Raw genomic sequence first — 21,876 nt, 5'->3', positions numbered from 1 at the left:
AAATTGCACTGGCCCATGATGCTGCTTGTTTTTGGGCCTACTCCAATATTTAGGCCTGAGAGTATTGCATTTGTTCAGACCTGATTTTATTGCATTGTACACCTTTTACCCTACCCATTACTTTTTCTATAACAGTCTTGTTTTTACTTCCAAAGGCAAAATGGTCAGTGTGGGAATTCCTTGGGAATTCCAGTGGCACTCCTAGATTTGTGTGAGGAAGAACAGTTTCTATGGAGATGAGAAAGGCATGTGCAATTACAAATGCATCAATTTGCCCTTGGTCTAAGAGCTATGTGTTAAGAAATAGACATAACTACCTGGGTACATGAGTAAAAAAACTGACTTTGTCTTCTGCACCTCACCTTGAAGGCGGTCACTAAACTTATGATCTGTCCTCTAGACCGACTTCCAGTAAACTGTAATGTGGCTGCGAAGGTGACCACAACTTTAAATTTTTCTGTCATTGGAATCCTTCCAAGCCAATACTGGATATTTGCCAAAGCAACCAATCATCTGTATGTCAAAAAAATTAAAGAAGATTTATATTCCAGCAGAAAGATTTTCATTACTTTCCTTGTGAAAAGAATGCAGCAGATTAAGAGGATGCAGCATTGTTTTACACATGCAGGGCCTCATCGATAGCACATATGGCCACTTGTTCCTCAAATGAAAAGAGTTCCATTCCATTAATGTCCAGATGATCTTTGATCTACACCAACCTAATCATACAAATTAATGCTAGGAACATCCAAGATGTCTTCATTTTATGTTAATCCACCATCCCACCATTATTTAAAGGATGAGGGAGGCTGGGCAGATGGTTCCTTGGTGTGAAAACACCAGCGGCAGGTCGGGGCCATAAAAGGAACGGTGAGTGGCGGCCTGGGAGCAACGTGGAGGCATGCCACTTCAGGGAGCAGCGCGAGCTGGTGCAGGAGGGCGACGGCAGCGAAGAGCTACATCAACAAGGTCCAGGTCGGTGATTGGAGTGTGGGCAGATACAGCGAGAGACTGAAGGGATGTGATCGGGGCCCAGGAGAGGCGTGAGTTTGGGGCCAGGGGCAGTACAGGCCAACCCACACTGCGATATGTGTGCGCACTAGGTCCGTGTGGCAGAGCAGGTCTCTAGTCGTCTTGGATAACCCTTGCCACTGGACCAAGACCTAGCTCTGTCAAGCCCATGTGGTGGCTGGTGTACAATGGGCACCACACGTTAAAAGAATCCACGCACAGGCATCTTCCACCCTTCAGGATGTAGTTCAGGATCTGGAATATTAGGTCCTTCATTGAAACACCTGTGAACTCATCCTTTTTTGGCGTGAAAGCAAGTCATCCTCATTTCAAGGGACTGCCTATGATGATGATAATGATGATCGTTTCTTGGGAACCATGGTTACCTTTTAGAATTATGGCTGATGACCTCTGAGAAACCAATGAACATCACGGAACACAAATACAGTATTCTGGTGAATATGCCATTAAACACGAGCAGAAAATCCAGTATTTGTACAGATTGGGACAGGGATGGCTTGCTAGATAGATAGCCCTGCCAAGGTCTCGAAAATCAAAGCCGTCCACTGCATTTTGCACAGTTTTGCCATCTAGAGGGAAGTTAGAATTCAACAGGAGGATGAATATATACAACCTGAGTATTTGACAGAGATGATCAATGAGGAAGAGGAGAAACATATGGATGAAGGCGAGTTCCATCTGTTTTCCTCCTACACTACTGCCAAATTGCCACCCAAATATCAGGCAGACCTTGGCGGAAAATCCTAGCTACCTGAAATTGTAGGGTAGATTTTCTAGTTGCACGCTCCTAGCATGGATTGCTTGGCAGGAAATTTACTCTTGTGGGTTAACTGCCAGATGCATAGCTCTTGTCGAATGTATCTATCAAATGCTAACACTTTTTTTTTTTACAACATATTTTTTTCACCACTTTTTTATATAGACAGAGCTTGGCAAGGAAATACATGCGTTGTCTAGTGCAAGTAAACCTCTTGGTTCATGGACAGCTCAACAAGGCATTCAAGAGTTCCGTGAAGCTTGTGGTGGGCATGGCTATCTTGCTAGTAAGTGCTAATATATGCAATAGAATCTTAGCAATAGCGATTAAGGATTGGGTTTATATTGAACTCATTGAATTGTAATGACACAGTAATGATCAAAAAAGCAGTTTTGTAAACTAGACCCGATAAGAAATATTTCAAAATATTGCCGTTTGAGGAATTGTTCTACAGTCCTAAAATGGTAATTTTTAGTTGAATGTAATTAGTTATCTAGTAATTCCAGCTCGAACCATAGAAATTTGTATCACAGAAAGAGGTCAGTCAGACCATCATGCCGGTGCCTCCCTGTTCCCATCATTCATTTTGGAGATAAGTGCAACATCCAAAACATTGGCTGAAAGCTGGATCTATATATGTTGAAGCCCAGAATCATAAAGATTCACCTGTGGAACCATAGAACCATCGATGTTGACAGCACAGAAGGTGACATTTTGGCCCATTGTGTCTTTACCAGAGCAATCCAAACCTACTCTCGCTGCCCTACTCTCTCCCCAGAATCCAATTTCTTCCTATCCTTCAAATATTTATCCAAATTTCCTTTAAGAGAGACAATAGCCTCTGCCTCAACCACTTCTTGTGGCAAAGTATTCTCTGCTCTAACAGCAGTTTGTATAAATAAACCTCCTACTCTCTCCACTCTTAGAAACATTTAGAAATGAATAACTCCAGGACCTACCCCTAATGCACCAGTGTAATATTTTTTCATTTCCCCTACATCAGCCATTCGGCACCTCCAAGTGAGTTTCCTGATTTGTGGCTGTTTTTTGCTATTGACCCCAGCCTACACAGAATTGAAGTAAAACCACTTGAAACTGGTACCAACAAACAGCAACTTTCATCCCATAAGTCAAGGTGGGATATGATTGCAGGGCCCAGATAGGAAAAGCTATATCCTAACCCACTTAACCACCAAGACCCCATACACAAAACTGTATAGTGAAACAATAAGTTCCTCTGGGAGAAATGTTAATGTCTCATCCAAAATATGGCACCTTCGACAGTGCAGCACTCCCCTAGTACTGCACTGAAATGTCAGCTGAGATTATGTGGTCAAGTCTCTGGAGTGGGACTTGAACTCACGACCTTCTCACTCAGAGTCGAGATAAGACACAAGAAGAAGTCAATTGCTTTCCCATTAACTTGGAACTAAAACAAGATTTTCTGATTTCTGATAGTGTGCCCTAGGAAGGAATGTATTGTCAGGTTTCAGATTACCCCCCTCAATTACGAATTCTCATTATTATGGCAGATGTAGCCATGGCAGCTTGAAGGGTACATGTGCAAAGCAAGTAGAACCAAGCCGTGTGGTTCCTGGAGTCGAGCATTAAGAGGCTTGACGTTTGAACAGTCCAATTAGTTTTGATGGACTTCATGACTCAGGGTCTGGGTCATTGAATATATTTAAGGTGGAGATAGACAGATTTTTGAACGATAAGGGAGTCAAGGGTTATGGGGAGCAGGCAGGAAAGTGGAGTTGAGGCCAAGATCAGATCAGCCATGATGTTATTGAATAGCGGAGCATGCTCGAGGGGCCAAATGGCCTACTCTTGCTCCTATTTCTTATGTTCTTATGAAGTAAGTTATTGCAGCCAATTATCCTCTGCATTGCACCCAGGGAATGTTCAGTTCCTGAGCACAAAGCAAAGGAAAGAGGTGGGGACCCTTGATACAGGGTCTCTGCCACCTTTACGTTATCCTGGCATTTCTAGGATTCCCTCTGGAGGAAGAGGGTGATTGTATACAGCCAGAGCAGGCACAAGCATGGAGTTCCTAAGCTAATGAGGCAGGAGAGGGGTGCCGCAGGGATCAGTACTGGGACCCCAACTATTTACAATCTACATTAATGACTTGGAAGAAGGGACCGAGTGTAATGTAGCCAAGTTTGCTGACGATACAAAGATGGGAGGAATAGCAAGGACACAAAAAATCTGCAAAAGGACAGGCGAAGTGACAAAAATTTGGCAGATGGAGTATAATGTTGGAAAATGTGAGGTCATGCATTTGGCAGAAAAAAATCAAAGAGCAAGATATTATTTAAATGGAGAAAGATTGCAAAGTGCCGCAGTACAGCAGGACCTGGAGGTACTTGTGCATGAAACACAAAAGGATAGTATGCAGGTACAGCAAGTGATCAGGAAGGCCAATGGTATCTTGGCCTTTATTGCAAAGGGGATGGAGTATAAAAGCAGGGAAGTCTTGCTACATCTATACAAGGTATTGGTGTGGCCACACCTGGAATAGTGCATGCAGTTTTGGTTTCCATATTTATGAAAGGATATACTTGCTTTGGAGGTAGTTCAGAGAAGGTTCACTAGGTTGATTCGGGGATGAGGGGGTTGGGCCTCTATTCATTGGAATTCAGAAGAATGAGAGGTGATCTTATCGAAACGTATAAGATTATGAGGGGGCTTGACAAAATGGATACAGAGAGGATGTTTCCACTGATGAAGGAGACTAGAACTAGAGAGCATGATCTTAGAATAAGGGGCCGCCCATTTAAAACTGAGATGAGGAGGAATTTCTTCTCAGAGGGTTGTAAATCTGTGGAATTCGCTGCCTCAGAGAGCTGTGGAAGCTGGGACATTAAATAAATTTAAGACAGAAATAGACAGTTTCTTAAATGATAAGGGGACAAAGGGTTATGGGGAGTGGGCAGGGAAGTGGAGCTGAGTCCATGATCAGATCAGCCATGATCTTATTGAATGGCGGAGCAGGCTCCAGGGGCCATATGGCCTACTCCTGTTCCTTTTTCATATGTTCTTATGAGAGATATTCTGGTGCTTGCCGGCTCATTTTCCTCTATTTATGTTGGGAGGACACCAAATTGGAGCAGTGCCCGGTGCAACTGAGCCTTAGGCCCCATATCTAGCCCTGTTCAGATTTTTGTATGTAGGAAGGGCAGTCGGCAAGAAAATAAAGTTGGGGATAAAGGGAAGTATCTTTTTTTGCAGGCATCCAATACGAGCTTCAGGGGTAGAAGCCCATACGCTGCTGTTTCTAGACAGCAGCCAGAAGGTGCCACAGGTAGTGGCCAGTACCACTGCTGCAGGCCTCTCAGCAGCGGCTGGATTGCCATCCTCATGTCTAGATGCAAGGCCCTGCCAAGGCACAGGCTTGCTCTTGGGATATGATGGGCACATTTAACTGCGTGGAATCTGAAAAATTGGCCTTATATTCATGTTAAGTCAGAAGTGTGCTGCACCTAATTTACACCAAGGCAGACGTGGTGGGGTGGGAGGGTGGGGAGGCAGGGGCAGGGAAATCGGCCCAGTATCTCTCGAGACATATACAAACCCCACCACTTAGACCATCCCCACTTATCCCGGACAGCCATCTATATCAGGCAAATGATGTTAACTGTTTGCCATTGCCATTGCCATGCGCTAATTATAAAGGCACCACTTAAATCATATTAAGCACGGCAACTATTTCAGGCAGTTCAAGCAGCTGTTTTCACAATCTCTTTCCTTACAATCACAGTTATTCCCTATTTTCCATCACAAATTCCAGGCTCTGTTTTACAGTCAGGTTTAACTCACCCTCTTGACTGTAATTGGAATGGCTTATACTCATGTAACAGCAGCCCCACTCCCTCCAGTGCCCCCGGCACCTTTAGACGTCCTGCAAGGACTTTTTGCTGGATTGTAGGCGATGGTGCACGACTTCTTCTTCTCCCACGCCGCATTCTCTGCCAGCTCCAGGATCTCGGCCATCAGATACTCTTGTAAAGTTGCCTTTACAATGCTTGCGGTCACACTGTAACTGGTGCAAAACTGAAGTGACTTGATACTAACTCCTGCTGGAGCTGGGTCTCACACTGCCTGCCTAAGCATGATTTTGACCCATGCTTTTGCACGGGCGAGTACACTTTTGCACCAAAATACTCTTTGTAAATTTCTTGTTTACAGCTTTTTCTCTTCACACATCTATAGAAGCTTTTGCAGTCAGTTTTTATGTTCACAGCAAGTTTCCTCTCATACTCTATTTCCCCCTCCTAATTAAATCCTTTGTCCTCCTCTGCTGAATTCTAAATTTCTCCCAGTCCTCAGATTTGCTGCTTTTTCTGGCCAATTTATATGCCTCTTCCTTGGATTTAACACTCCCTAATTTCCCTTGTTATCTAGGGTTGAGCCACCTTCCCCGTTTTATTTTTACGCCAGACAGGGATGTACAATTGTTGAAGTTCATCCATGTGATCTTTAAATGTCTGCCATTGCCTATCCACCATCAACCCTTTAAGTATCATTCGCCAGTCTATCCTAGCCAATGCACGTCTCATACCATCGATGTTACCTTTCTTTAAGTTCAGGACTCTAGTCTCTGAATTAACTGTCTCAATTTCCATCTTAATGAAGAATTCTACCATATTATGGTCACTCTTCCCCAAGGGACCTCGCACAACAAGATCCTCTCTCGTTACACATCACCCAGTCTAGGATGGCCAGTTCTCTAGTTTGTTCCTCGACGTATTGGTCTAGAAAACGATCCCTTATACACTCCAGGAAATCCTCCTCCACCGTGTGGCTACTAGTTTGGTTAGCCCAATCTATATGCAGATTAAAGTCACCCATGATAACTGCTGTACCTTTAATGCACACATCCCTAATTTCCTGTTTGATGCCATCCCCAACCTCACTACTACTGTTTGGTGGTCAGTACACAACCCCCACTAGCGTTTTCTGGCCTTTGGTGTTCCGCAGTTCTATCAATACAGATTCCACATCATCCAAGCTAATCTCCTTCCTTACTATTTCGTTAATCTCCTCTTTAACCAACAATGCTACCCCACCTCCTTTTCCTTTCTGTCTATCCTTCCTGAATATTGAATACCCCTGGATGAGATGTTGCCAGTCTTGGTCACCCTGGAGCCATGTCTCTATAATTCCAATTACATCATATAGTTAACAGCTATCTGCGCAGTTAATTCATCCACCTTACTATGAATGCTCCTCGCATTGACACACAGAGCCTTCAGGCTTGTTTTTTTTAACACTCTTTGTCTTTTTAGAATTATGTTGTAATATGGCCCTTTTTGATTTGTGCCTTTGATTTCTCTGCCTTCCACTTTTCCTTATCTCCTTTCTATCTTTTGCTTCTGCCCCCATTTTACTTCCCTCTGTCTCCCTGCATAGATTCCCATCCCCCTGCCACATTAGAATAAACACTCCCCAGCAGCACTAGCAAACACTCCCTCATTGTTTCCGGTCCTGCCCAGGTGCAGACCGTCCGGTTTGTACTTGTCCCACCTCCCCCAACACCGGTTCCAATGTCCCAGGAATTTGATTCCGTCCCTCTTGCACCATTCCTCAAGCCGCGTATTCATCTTAACTATTCTGCTATTTCTACTCTGACTAGCATGTGGCACTGGTAGCAATCCTGAGATTACTACCTTTGAGATCCTACTTTTTAATTTAACTCCTAGCTCCCTAAATTCATAGAAACATAGTAAATAGGTGCAGGAGTAGGCCATTCGGCCCTTCGAGCCTGCACCACCATTCAATAAGATCATGGCTGATCATTCCCTCAGTACCCCTTTCCTGCTTTCTCTCCATACCCCTTGATCCCTTTAGCCGTAAGGGCCATATCTAACTCCCTCTTGAATATATCCAATGAACTGGCATCAACAACTCTCTGCGGTAGGGAATTCCACAGGTTAACAACTCTCTGAGTGAAGAAGTTTCTCCTCATCTCAGTCCTAAATGGCCTATCCCTTATCCTAAGACTGTGTCCCCTGGTTCTGGACTTCCCCATTATCGGGAACATTCTTCCTGCATCTAACCTGTCCAGTCCCATCAGAATCTTGTAAGTTTCTATGAGATCCCCTCATCCTTCTAAACTCCAGTGTATAAAGGCCCAGTTGATCCAGTCTCTCCTCATATGTCAGTCCCACCATCCCTGGAATCAGTCTGGTGAACCTTCGCTGCACTCCCTCAATAGCAAGAACGCCCTTCCTCAGATTAGGAGACCAAAACTGAACACAATATTCCAGGTGAGGCCTCACCAAGGCCCTGTACAACTGCAGTAAGACCTCCCTGCTCGTATACTCAAATCCCCTAGTTACAAAGGCCAACATATCATTTGCCTTCTTCACCACCTGCTGTACCTGCATGCCAACTTTCAATGACTGATGAACTATGACACCAGGTCTCGTTGCACCTCCGCCTTTCCCAATCTTCCACCATTCAGATAATATTCTGTCTTCGTGTTTTTGCCACTAAAGTGGATAATTTCACACTTATCCACATTATACTGCATCTGCCATGCATTTGCCTACTCACCTAACCTGTCCAAGCCACCATGCAGCCTTTTAGCGTCCTCCTCACAGTTCACACCGCCACCCAGTTTAGTGTCATCTGCAAACTTGGAGATATTACACTCAATTCCTTCATCTAAATCATTAATGTATATTGTAAAGAGCTGGTGTCCCAGCACTGAGCCCTGCGGCACTCTACTAGTCACTGCTTGCCATTCTGAAAATGACCCGTTTATCCCGACTCTCTGCTTCCTGTCTGCCAATCAGTTCTCTATCCACGTCAGTACGTTACCCCTACTACCATGTACTTTGATTTTGCACACCAATCTCTTGTGTGGGACCTTGTCAAAAGCCTTTTGAAAGTCCAAATGCACCACATCCACTGGTTCTCCCTTGTCTACTAGTTACATCCTCAAAAAATTCCGGCAGATTTGTCAAGCATGATTCAGCTTTTAGGACCTCATCTCATTTTTTATCTATATCGTTGGTACCTATATACACTACGACAACTGGCTGTTCACCCAGCCCCTCCAGAATGCCCTGCAGCTGCTCCAAGACATCCTGAACCCTTGCACCAGGGAAGCAACATACTATCATGGAGTCTCGATTGCGGCCGCAGAAGTGCCTATCTGTTCCCCTTAGAATAGAATCCCCTACACTATAGCTCTCCCACTCTTTTTCCTGCCCTCCTGTGCAGCAGAGCCACTCATGGTGCCATGAACTTGGCTGCTGCTGCCTTGCCCTGATGAGTCATCTCCCCCAACAGTACGCAAAACGGTATCTCTGTTTTGGTGGGAGATGACTGCAGAGGACCCTGCACTATCTTCCTTCCACTGTTCTGCCTAATGGTCACCCATTCCCTATCTGCCTGTGTAACCTATACCTGCAGTGTGACCAACTCACTAAACGTGCTATTCACGACATCCTCAGCATCGCGGATGCTTCAGAGTGAGTCTTTGTGCAGCTCCAGTGCTGCAATGCGGTCTGTCAGGAGCTGCAGCTGGACACACTACCTGCACACATAGCAGGAAGGGACACTGGAAGCGTCCCTGACTTCCCACATAGCACAGGAGGAGCATGACACAGGGCTGGGCTCTCCTGCCATGACTTGACCCTTAAATTAACTTAATTTGGCAACAATGCCAAACGTTACCTACTGATAAGAAAAGTAAAAGAAAATGAAAAAAATTAAATACTCACCAATGCACCAGCCAATCACTTACCCGCTTGGCTTTGACGTCACTCTTCGATTTCTTATTACTTCTTTGTTTACTCTTGCCCCTGCACCAGCTGGCCTCCCGACTGCCGCTCCTGACTACCCGAACTCCTGGCCTTTTATTGGCCTCGATCCTTGACCTCCCACTGCTCCCAAACTGCTGCTCTGACTACCCAAACTCCTGGCCTTTTATAGGCTTCGATCCTCGACCTCCCGCTGCTCTCGACTGCTGCTCCGACTGCACGAACTCCTGGCCTTTTATAGGCCTCGATCGTCGACCTCCCGACTACTTCAGTTTTGCACCAGTTACAATGTGACCGCAACCAATGTAAAGACTATTTTACAAGAGTATCTGATGGCCGAGATCCTGGATTCTGGGGAACAAAGAAATGGCAGACCAATTGAACAAATATTTTGGTTCTGTCTTCACGACTGAAGGCACAAATAATCTTCCAGGAATACTAGGGGACCGAGGGTCTAGCGAGAAGCAGGAACTAAAGAAAATCCTTATTAGTCAGGGAATTGTGTTAGGGAAATTGATGGGACTGAAGGCCGACAAATCCCCAGAGCCTGATAGTCTGCATCCCAGAGTATTTAAGGAAGTGGCCCTAGAAATAGTGGATGCATTGGTGGTCATTTTCCAACATTCTGTAGACTCTGGATCAGTTCCTATGGATTGGAGGGTAGCTAATGTAACACCACTTTTTAAAAAAGGAGCGAGAGAGAAAACTGGAAATTATAGACCAGTTAGCCTGACATTGGTAGTGGTGAAAATGTTGGAATCAATTATTAAAGATGTAATAGCAACGCATTTGGAAAGCAGTGACAGGATCGGTCCAAGTCAGCATGGATTTATGAAAGGGAAATCATGCTTGACAAATCTTCTAGCATTTTTTGAGGGTGTAACTAGTAGAGTGGACAAGGGAGAACCAGTGGATGTGGTGTATTTGGACTTTCAAAAGGCTTTTGACAAGGTCCCACACAAGAGATTAGTGTGCAAAATTAAAGCACATGGTATTGGGGATAATGTGGATAGAGAACTGGTTGGCAGACAGGAAGCAAAGAGGAGGAATAAACGGGCCCTTTTCAGAATGGCAGGCAGTCACTAGTGGGGTACCGCAAGGTTCAGTGCTGGGACACCAGCTATTTACAATATACATTAATGATTTAAACGAAGGAATTGAATGTAATATCTCCAAGTTTGCAGATGACACTAAGCTGGGTGGCAGTGTGAGCTGTGAGGAGGATGCTAAGAGACTGCAGAGTGATTGGACAGATTAGGTGAGTGGGCAAATGCATGGCAGATGCAGTATAATGTAGATAAATGTGAGGTTATCCACTTTGGTGGCAAAAACACGAATGCAGAATATCATCTGTATGGTGACAGATTAGGAAAAGAGGAGGTGCAACGAGACCTGGGTGTCATGGTTCATCAGTCATTGAAAGTTGGCATGCAGGTACAGCAGGTGGTGAAGAAGGCAAATGATATGTTGGCCTTCATAGCGAGAGAATTTGAGTATAGGAGCAGGGAGGTCTTACTACAGTTGTACAAGGCCTTGGTGAGGCCACACCTTGAATATGGTGTACAGTTTTGGTCTCCTAATCTGAGGAAGGACATTCTTGCTATTGAGGGAGTGCAGCGAAAGTTCACCAGACTGATTCCCGGGATGGCAGGACCGACATATGAAGAAAGACTGGATCGACTTGGCTTATATTCACTGGAATTTAAAAGAATGAGAGGGGATCTCATGGAAACATATAAAATTCTGACGGGATTGGACAGGTAAGATGCAGGAAGAATGTTCCCGATGTTGGGGAAGTCCAGAACCAGGGGTCACAGTCTAAGGGTAAGGAGTAAGCCATTTAGGACTGAGATGAGGAAAAACCTCTTCACTCAGAGAATTGTGAACCTGTGGAATTCTCTACCACAGAAAGTTGTTGAGGCCAGTTCGTTAGATGTATTCAAAAGGGAGTTAGATGTGGCCCTTACAGCCAAAGGGATCAAGGGATATAGAAAGAAAGCAGGAATGGGGTACGAAAGTTGCAAAAATGATCAACCATGATCATGTTGAATGGTGGTGCAGACTCGAAGGGCCAAATGGCCTACTCCTGCACCTATTTTCTATGTTTCTATGTTTCCGTGTATCGCAGGCAAATCGTGTTGACACCAACACGCCCACTATGAACGATGGGGACTGTGCCACCTTGGACGTCCACTTTTACCAAAAAGCAATAAGTAATTATGCAGCAACACATTACTAATTGAGCACTCTGTCAGATTCACTGCATTACCCTGTTGGGTCAGCAATTGCTCGGCTTGCACAATAAAACAAACAAGTTTCTTAAGATATACCTACATGTATATGATTTATGCAGAAGTGGTGCAAATGCTCTGAGGCTTTTAGCTATCTAGAAATTGATCTATTTGCAAGAGCAAGTGTCAATTAGCTTCCTCTTACTGACAAAGTTAGGGACAGTTGTGCACAGAAATTAGACAGTTTTTTTGTACAGTTCTCCATCCGCTAATTTTCAGTGTTGCATAGATAAAGTCATAGAACAGTCATTTTCAAAGCACTATACTTGCCTCAGAAGTCATGATTCCTGGACCTCCTGGTGTCGAGCAGAGACACTCTGACCTTGTCAGTCCATGATGGAATCTGTTATTTCCATGGTTACGACTGGATCGAGAAACATTTAATAATCAGCTTTCAAAAGAGTAAGGCTATTGGCCAAGGGCTTATTTTCTCCTTGCTGAGCATGTTTGTGATTTTCAGAAAATTTTCCATGATTGAAGCATATAATGGAAAGTAAAAGCTTTGTTATTTCTGAGATATCTGTGTCTGCAACATGTGAGGTTCCTTTATATTTTGGATTGCTTTCAATATTTGCTCAACGAGGTTTTGAAGCCAAGTCCTATCAGGGTTCATATTACAGCTATTGCAGTCATCCATCTGTCTTTCAAATTATCCTCTTGAGGAAGATCCTTTTATCTTTTATTTATTGTTTTATGAAAACCTGAACGTCGTAATTTCTCTCCACTTACATGGGATCTAAACTTGGTATTTTACAAACTTACGTACTCTCTGTTTGAGCTGGTGCAATTCTGTAAGTTGATGATTTAACCTGAAAAATTGCTCTCCTGATAGTCGGGTCTCAACTATATTTAAGCACCAATATCCGATTTTCATCATGATAGGGATGTTCTCAGACTGTGTCTTAATTGTTATTTAAGGTGAAATCAGAATTTTACTTACAATAGAAATTACTATTACTATTTTTTTAATATCCTGTTCCATCAGCATAGGTTTTATCTTATGGAATCAAAAGGGCTTCAAAGTATTATAAATATTCTCATTGAATGCTGCACAGCACTCATAAATTGTTGTCCTTCTTGAAGTGTTTTATGAAACTTGATACTATAGACAAAACAAAACAAAAAAAATTCTGGCCAAATAATGTATAATGCACAGTGTTATGTTTGGTTGTGGTTGGAAGTTTTTTTTAACTTCTCGTCAACCCATATTTTCCATTTCCAGTGCTGGTGTCCTTCATATTGATTAGGTATATTCAGAAAGCAAAAAGCAGGTCAAGATATTATTTGTTGCCTTAATTTGTCTTAGGACAGCCAGATTACAAGCTATTAAAGCAGCTAAGAGTAGTATTATTCATCATCAAATATGATTTGCATTGCAGTGAATCGTCTTGGAGACATCAGAAATGACAATGATCCTAACTGTACATATGAAGGTGACAATAATGTCCTACTACAACAAACTAGCAACTACCTTCTCAGTTGGATAAAAGCAAAATACCAAGGTTAGTTTAACATAATATCGCAACTCATTCATTTTCAAATTGCTGTACCTGCTTTGGCACCATATTAAATATTAAACTCCCCATATAGCTGTTAAGATAGGCTATAATGAGAAGGCAATAATTATCTTCTTATCCACAGAAAATATACTTGTAAGAAAGAAAGGGACAATATTTACTTTTTATTCATTCTCAGGATGTGGGTGTCTCCGGCAAGACCGATATTTATTGCCCATACGAGTTGCCCTGAGAGGTGATGATGCCTTCTTGAACCACAGCAGCTTATTTTTTGTAGCGGTTTGATATGACACAGTGGCTTGCTGGGCCACTTCACAGGGATTTGAGAGTCTACCATGCTGTTGTGGAACTGTAGTCATGTGTAGGCCAAACTAGGTAAAGACTGTATGTTTCCTTCCCTAAAGTGAACATTTACAACAATCCGTTAGCTTCATGGTCATTTTTACTAATACCAACTTTTTATTTCCAGATTTTGTTTTAATAGAATTCAAATTTTCAAATTGCCATGGTAGGATTTGAACTCACATTTTGTGAATTATTAGTTCAGGCTTCTGGATTACTGATCCAGTAATATAACCACTAAACTATTGTACCCTGAAGAGAACATTTCCATAACTGGTTTATGGAAAGTGGTCTGATTATAGTAAAATAAACAGTGCAGGAAAGGTTATTGTAAATTTCTGTAAACTCATTAAAAAAAGTTGCTTGTAAGTTTATAGGTTTTGCATAATGATCCCCTTTTCATGCTTGTCAAGAACAATAGTAAACTAGCCTGCTTTGATGAGCAGTGTGTTGCCACAAATCTGAATAATACAGTGTCAGACAATGTGTCAGTCTGGATCAATAAGGGTTGGCTGTTTTTTATTTCAAGCTAGACATTAAATCCTGAATTGATTCATCTTTTGGAAATAAACTACATATCTTTGTGGTGATTAACTATATTTAACATTTTGTGTTGGTTTCATGCTACAGTTGAAAATGGAGTAAAGAACAATGTAAAGACATTCTGTAATAATGCAAGAAGGATATCAGTGAAATATTGTGTATCTCAAGTTCAGAACGATTCCACTTTTGGCCGAGTAGTACCATCTGTAATACTTCTCAATTTTAGAATAAACTTTAGTGCAGGTCCGACAAAATTATAAACCATTTAACACGAGTGGTGCAACATGAAAATAAATTGTGTTTTTATGACATTTGTTTCACAATTTCTTCTGGTTATAGTTAATTCTATAAATGATTTATGTGAATGTACTTATTGTCTAATATCAGGAAAGTTCTTTCGGAAAGTTCTTTCAGAAAGTTATTTACAAGTTTAAACATATTCAAGATGTGAGCTCTTATGACACTAAAGAATTAATGGGGTCTAAATTCAACATTGTTATGCTTGATTTCCAGATGTGAAACGGGTGCAACAATAACCAATTTATCAGGGTAGAGGCCCATGCCCAATCTGCATGGGTGTTTGAGCCATTGCTAAATTGTCAGGGCCTTTTATTAGGTGGCTCTGGCAGGCACCTGAAATGAGCACAGGCCTCTTTTAAACATTGAGGCTTCTGCGTCCATTTTCAACACGGCTGCCTAAATTTGCAAGCTCCAACCAGGATATCTGTGTTTTGAGCTGCTTAACCAGCGGTCCTAAAATGACTAATTTGTGGAGTTCTCCTTCTGGTCCCAGCAAATTTCAAAGTGCTGCCATCCCACCTCTTTCCAGCCTCCCACCCACCTCCCCCCTCACGCTCCTCCCCCCCGCCGCCCCCGGTACTTGCCTGTGGGCCTCAGCACTGCCCGAACTTGGTTAGGCCCTGAAAGGTAAGCTGCGTCAGAGCATCCGATTTGTGGCCACAGCATACGTGAATCATGATGATAAGGCCCAAGGACGAATTTACGATGGTAATTGGGCCTCTGCGTTCTGACACACTATTGCTGCACTCTGCTGGAATCGCACCTGGTTTCGGTTGCTAACTAAATTAGGCCACAGTGTGTCAATCAGCTGCATTTTACTCAAAAAAAATATTTGTATATTCTTATTATTAGATCATGTTGCCATCAAGTCTCCATTGCAATCTGTTGACTTTCTGGAAGATTGTAATTCTATTCTTAACCAAAAATTCACAGTAACCACCGATGAGAGTATGGACTGCTCAGGTAAGATTTTGATTCACTTTGTAAGTCGAAGACTTGATATTTCAACCAGGTTAGTTTTGAGAACGTGATTACAATGAATTTTATATTCAATTGAAAGTGGTTTTGGCTTTAAGAATTTGCAGAATAGATATTTATAGATTGTGCATAAGCCCATTCCTGGCTCAATCTAACTAATGACTCTCACCCCACAAGCATCAGGTCCTAGTCTTGCACAAACCAATACTTACTCAGGTCTCATGTCAGACTTGTGCATGCCAACCAGTGTTACAACAACTTGCATTTATATAATGCCATTAATGTAGAAAAATCTCACTTCACAGATGTACAACGGAAAATGGACACCAAGCCAAAGAAGGAAAGATTAGAAATTGGTGACCAAATGAGAGAGATTTAAAAAGCGAGGCTTTAGGATGGTCTTGAAGGAGGTGGAGTATCTGAGGGGTATATGGAGGAAATTCCAGAGCATGGTGCCAAGGTGGTTGAAGGTATATCCTCCAATGGTGGGCTGAAGAGAGAGTGAATACACAAGAGGCTGGGTGCAGATGAATGGAAAGTACGGTGCTTGCGGTTGAGGGTGAGAGGAGGGCGGGGAGGAGAAGGGTACCAGAACATAACATAAGAAATAGGAACAGGAGTAGGCCATATGGCCCTTCGAGCCTGCTCCGCCTTTCAATGAGATCATGGCTGATCTGATCATGGACTCAGCTCCACTTCCCCGCCCGCTCCCCATAACCCTTTATCCCCTTATCGTTTAAGAAACTGTCTATTTCTGCCTTAAATTTACTCAGTGTCCCAGCTTCCACAGCTCTCGAAGGCAGCGAATTCCACAGATTTACAATCCTCTGAGAGAAGAAATTTATCCTTATCTCTGTTTTAATTGGGCAGCCTCTTATTCTAAGCCCCTCATGTCTTCTAGTTCTAGTCTCCCCCATCAATGGAAACATCCTCTCTGCATCCACCTTGTCAAGCCCCCTCATAATCTTATACATTTCGATAAGATCACCTCTCATTCTTCTGCATTCCAATGAGTAGAGGCCCAACCTTTTCTCATAAGTCAACCCCCTCATCCCCGGAATCAACCTAGTGAACCTTCTCTGAACTGCCTCTAAAGCAAGTAAATCCTTTCGTAAATATGGAAACCAAAACTGCATGTAGTAGTCCAGGTGTGGCCTCAACAATACCTTATATAGCTGTAGCAAGACTTCCCTGCTTTTGTACACCATTCCCTTTGTAATAAAGGCCAAGATGCCATTGGCCTTCCTGATCACTTGCTGTACCTGCATACTATCCTTTTGTGTTTCATGCACAAGTACCCTCAGGTCCCGCTGTACTGCGGCACTTTGCAATCTTTCTCCATTTAAATAATAACTTGCTCTTTGATTTTTAATGCCAAAGTGCATGACCTCGCACTTTCCAACATTATACTCCATCTGCATTATATTCCATTATTCTCCAGAAGCCACGTAAGTAAGTGAAGATGGGTAATGGGCAAGGTGGACTTGGTATGGGATAGGATATGGGCAGCAGTGTTTTGAATGCACTGACATTTGAGGGTGGAGCATGGGAGACTAGCCTAGAGAATATTGGAGTAATAGCAACAGCATGAATGAGATTTCGGCAACAGTTGAACTGAAGTAAGGCAGATTATGAAGGGGGTATTAGGCAGCACTTGTGACGGAGTGGATTATGGGGTCGGAAGCTCAGCTCTGGGATGAATGGGATGCCACGGTTGTGAACAGTCTGGCTTGGCCTGTGATAGCAGCAACCAATTAGAATCGGTCGCAAAGGAAGGGAGTTTGTGCCAGAGGCTGAAGATGATGGGTTCAGTCTTCCTGATGTTTAGCTGGAGGATATCAGACAAGCAGTAATTAGTGATGATGGGGAGGGGGGGGGCGGTGGGATTTAAGGTCAGATTTTTTTTTAGGAAGGGGGTGATAATGGCAGTATTGAAAGGAAGAAGACAATGCCTAAGGAGAGGAAACCATTTACAATATTAGGTAGCATGGGGGCCAGGAAAGGAAATTAAGTGGAAATGGGATTGAAGCAACAGGAGGTAGGTCTCTTGGATGCGATGAGCTTGGAAGAGGCAGAGGGAGATAGGAGAGAGACACAAAAGAGACAGGGGGTTGGGACTACGCCATGGGGGCGGGTGAGAGGGGGAGGTTTGACGTGGTGGACAGGGGAATGGGAGAAAGCAGCAGAGAGAGCTGAACAAATGGTCTTTGTCTTAGCAATGAAGAAATCCATGAGCTTCTCTGTTAGTGGTGAAGCTGGAACAGGCGGGGAGAGGGGTTTAAGCTGCTGGTTCATAGTCAAGAAAAGGATCATGGGGTTATCTTTGTCCTCCAGCCTGATTTTATCTACTGAGAATCATAAAATCATAGAAATTTACAGTACAGAGGTTGCCATTCAGCCCATCGTGTCTATGCCGGCCAAAAATGAGTTATCCAACCGAATCCCACTTTCCAGCTCTTGGACCGTAGCCTTGTAGGTTATGGCACTTCAAGTGCATATGCAAGTACTTTTTTAAATGTGATGAGGGTTTCTGCCCCTACCAATCTTTCAGGCAGTGAGTTCCAGATCCCCACAACTCTTTGAGTGAAATCAACTTCCCCCTAACCGTTCTACCAATTACTTTACATCTATACCCCCTGGTTATTGATCCCTCGACTAAGGGAAATAGGTCCTTCCTATCCACTTCATCTAGACCCTCATAATTTTATACACGTGAGTTACGAACAAACAAACAATGACGGATTGGTAAAGACCATCTGGTCCATCGAGCCTGTCCCACACAATTGCAATACCTTGTGTATCACAACTTATACACTCACCCCATCCGAAACCAAGTGATCTCCTGGGAGAGGCAGAAAAAACAGGTAAAAAACCCAGGCCAATTTGGGGGAAAAAAATCTGGGAAATTCCTCTCCGACCCATCGCGGCGATCGAAACTAGTCTAGAAGATCACTCTGACCATTAAATTCCCTGCAGTACCTACCTTCTGTAAGAGTTAATCCCTGCTGCAGCTGGAAACAAATCCAGCTTTTGCTTTAAGGAATTCAGTGAGTCTGCGTCCACCACATGAGAGGGCAGCTTGTTCCAGAGGTCTACTATTCTCTGTGAAAAGAACCACCTCTTGACATCTAACCTAGATCTAGCCTTATACAACTTAAATTTGTGAGTTGTTAATCCTGCCTGTAAATAGTGACGGTACATTGCTGCACTTCATTGTTGTTGAGTGCGTTGCAACAGGATGTTGTATTTTGTTTGGGTTTTTATTTTGGATGGGGGTTGTTTATTTCAGTAAAATGTTCCTTTGTTCTTTTGCCATCGGCATCTTGTGTATCATTGCAAACTTCACTGGAGTTGCGCCATTATGGTGGCACATAGGTCAGCCAGTATTAGTTGCATCCCTTAACTTCCTCCATTCAGGAGAACCAATCCATTATGAGCTGCCGACATGCGGCTCTTGGTCCGGCAGCATCTCCACGCTGCCTCCCCCGTGGATAGTGTGGCTGGCCATTCGGGGCCTCGCCAGGCTCTGTTCATCATCCTCCTCCTCCTGAGGTGGGGCTGCAATCCCCATTGGGAACGCCTGGCCCCTCATGATGGCCAAGTTGTGTAGCATGCAGCACACCACAATGATTTCCGAGACTTGTTGAGGGGAGGATTGTAGGCTGCCTCTGGAGCGGTCCAGGCATCATAAACACTCCTTGAGCACCCTTATTGTCTGTTCGATGATGTTGCGGGTGGCCGCAAGGCTCTCATTATAGTGCTGCTTTGCTTTTGTGGTGGGGTTGCAGAGGGGGGTCATGAGCCATATGACTAGGCTGTATCCTTTGTCCCCGAGCAGCAAGCTACGCCGTTTCCGTGGTGGCCGAAATAATTGTGAGTCAGTGCTCTCACGCCGGATTTTCGGCGAAAACGGTAGCGACACGTGAAACTTACCGTTTTCAGTGCACTACCGTTTTTAGCCCTAACTTTCGGCCTTTACGTCTGTGCCAGTGGCGCATCAGGAAGGGAGGTGTTGCACAAGTATTCGCGGCGCAAACTGCGAGTTTCGGCAAATTTAGTCCGGGGCCGGGAGCACTATGAGAGAGGCCTTGGGAGGGGAGAAAAAATAAAAAGATTCCCCAAAACATTCCAAAAACATGTGCAAGACCCTTATCTATCGAATCGTTTCAAAAAAATTAAAACTAACTTTTGCAGGTTTTCATACTTACCATTGCTGGCAGGGCTACACCGACAGCTTTGACCTGTCGCTGTTCTGGGCGTGGCCTACGGGTCGGGAGGGTGCCGAAACTCGGATGCAAACGCAAACCGAGCCGTTGCACGTCGGCGCACCTCTCCCCAGTGATACTTGAAAGAGCCGCCCTCAACAGGTACCCGAGGATCCCGCCCGGGCTTTGCGACCGGGTTTCCACCGCAGAGGGTCAAATCGCAGCGAAAACCCGGTCGCAAACCTCGCGGAAATCCGGCCCACATGTACGCTCCCTGGATAGCGGGTATTCGCTGCGAGGATGTGCTATGTGTGGTCGCACCCCAGCTGCATGTTTAGGGAGTGGTATCCCTTTCGGTTTATGAATACCTCTGCATTGTATAATGGTGCTCGCAAGGCCATGTGTGTGCAGTCAATGGCTCCTTGAGCCCTCAGGATGCTTGCAATTCTGCCAGACCCACATGCCCGCTCATTCTGGCTCCCCCTGCTCATTGGGAACATAGAAGGCCAGCACCACAGTCACCTTCACTGCGATAGGCAGGGCAGTCCTGTTGCCATTGTAAGGCTGTAGGTCTTTCTGTAGGAGATGGCATATCTCTGTCAGCACTTCCTTTCGTAAGCACAGCCTTCTCACACACTGCTACTCAGAGAGCTGGAGGTATGAGCGTTGGTGCCTGTAAACCCGTGGCGGGGTAAGCCCTCCTCCCAGACATCTTCAGGCTCTCCTCAGCCTTGGGCCGCCATGGCCAAGAGCCCTTCTATCTTGACGCCGCCTAGCAATAGCATGGAGCAGGATAGGCTGGCAAACTAGTAATGCCCCCATTAAATTATTTCACTGAAGTTGTAAGGACACTGTAATGGCAGATAAAGCTACTGCTTTAAAGTCTGAGCTTCACACAGTGTGCTGTCCACAAACATTGCAGTCAATGTAACCTCCAATTTAAGATCCTCCTCCCTCAATTTAAACACGTGGCAAATGACGCCTACTCAACCGTGGGACCGCCTGGTTTTAAAGGCATCACTTGGGGCGGACGTTCAATGCGGCATTAGCACCTAATTATGCAACCAGGGTGCGAGCAGAACGTCGCACGACGATTGATGTCATGATCTGAATGAAACTACAAGGCGGGGCGGTAAGTTTTTGCGCCACCAGAAACCCTGAGCCGAATTTGCTGGCCGCCCAGTGGTAAGCATTTAGACATCCTTTACCACCCCTTCAGGGGCGCTAACAGAGGCACAAGCCAGCCGAAAATCCAGTCCATAGTTTGTGGCGGGGACCGAGTACAATGGCTTCTATATTCCCAATATTAAGTTGGAGAAAATTACTGCTCATCTAGTACTGGATGTCGGATAAGCAGCGTGACAAATCCGAGACAGTGGAGGGGTTGGACGAGGTCCTGGTGAGGTACAGCTGGGTGTCGTCAGCGTACATGTCGAATCTGACACTGTGTTTTCTGCCTATATTGCTCTAGACGATACACAAGAGCAGCCCAACATAACTCACCCTTCCATGTCCCCACAGTGACACCTTGTCGGGAATCTTAGACTACGGAGCAAAGCTAGACTTCCATAGAATTAATTTAGGTCATTTTTTTTTTACAATACAATGTATTTAATGGATGTAATCTAAGTATGGTAGATTTTATTGGCCCAATCAATCTGATTATTTATTCATTATTTTTAGAAAAGAAAACATGGAGAAATGGAGATTCTTCATTTTTGTTAAGTATTTTTATTATCTTTTTAACTCCTCTTGACCATGGGCTATTCTCACTGATGGAAGGATGAGCAGACCATCTACACCCAGGATAAATTACTTTTATTGTGTTCCAAACACAGATGAGACTGCACACAGGGAGGTTAAAATAACAGTGACCTCAGACGTTATTAAGACACTCCAGAGTGAGTAACAGGCCTTAGGGGTTGGCTTATATACAGTGCTCCCAAGGAATGCTGGGATCCCTTGGGACTTCAGGGGATGCGCTCCCTGGTGGCGGAACATGGGAGTGCATGCTTTACAGATACACAACATCACTCCCCCGCGCCCCCCGCAAAGTCAAAGTGAAAACTATTTACAAGGTGAGGTGGTCGGGAGCCTTTCTTTCCCTGGTGGACCGCCTCGGTACCAATGTCTGTT

The 21,876-nt window shown here is 44.1% G+C and overlaps 1 protein-coding gene across 1 annotated transcript in view; it reads left to right on the top strand.

Annotated features, from left to right (window-relative positions):
- Positions 1–21,876, top strand: part of acox3 (acyl-CoA oxidase 3, pristanoyl) — a 307,347-nt gene that overhangs the window by 109,392 nt on the left and 176,079 nt on the right. Inside the window, exons 11-13 of the mRNA XM_070871311.1 lie at positions 1,955–2,075; positions 13,235–13,357; positions 15,410–15,520. Coding sequence (XP_070727412.1) covers positions 1,955–2,075; positions 13,235–13,357; positions 15,410–15,520 — 355 coding nt within the window. The remainder of the gene's footprint in view (positions 1–1,954; positions 2,076–13,234; positions 13,358–15,409; positions 15,521–21,876) is intronic.

The sequence above is a fragment of the Pristiophorus japonicus genome, chromosome 2, assembly GCF_044704955.1.
Source record: "Pristiophorus japonicus isolate sPriJap1 chromosome 2, sPriJap1.hap1, whole genome shotgun sequence".
Classification (NCBI taxonomy): Eukaryota; Metazoa; Chordata; class Chondrichthyes; family Pristiophoridae; genus Pristiophorus; species Pristiophorus japonicus.
The sequence above is the reverse complement of the archived record's forward strand: the minus strand, read 5'-3'. Positions and strand labels throughout refer to the sequence as shown.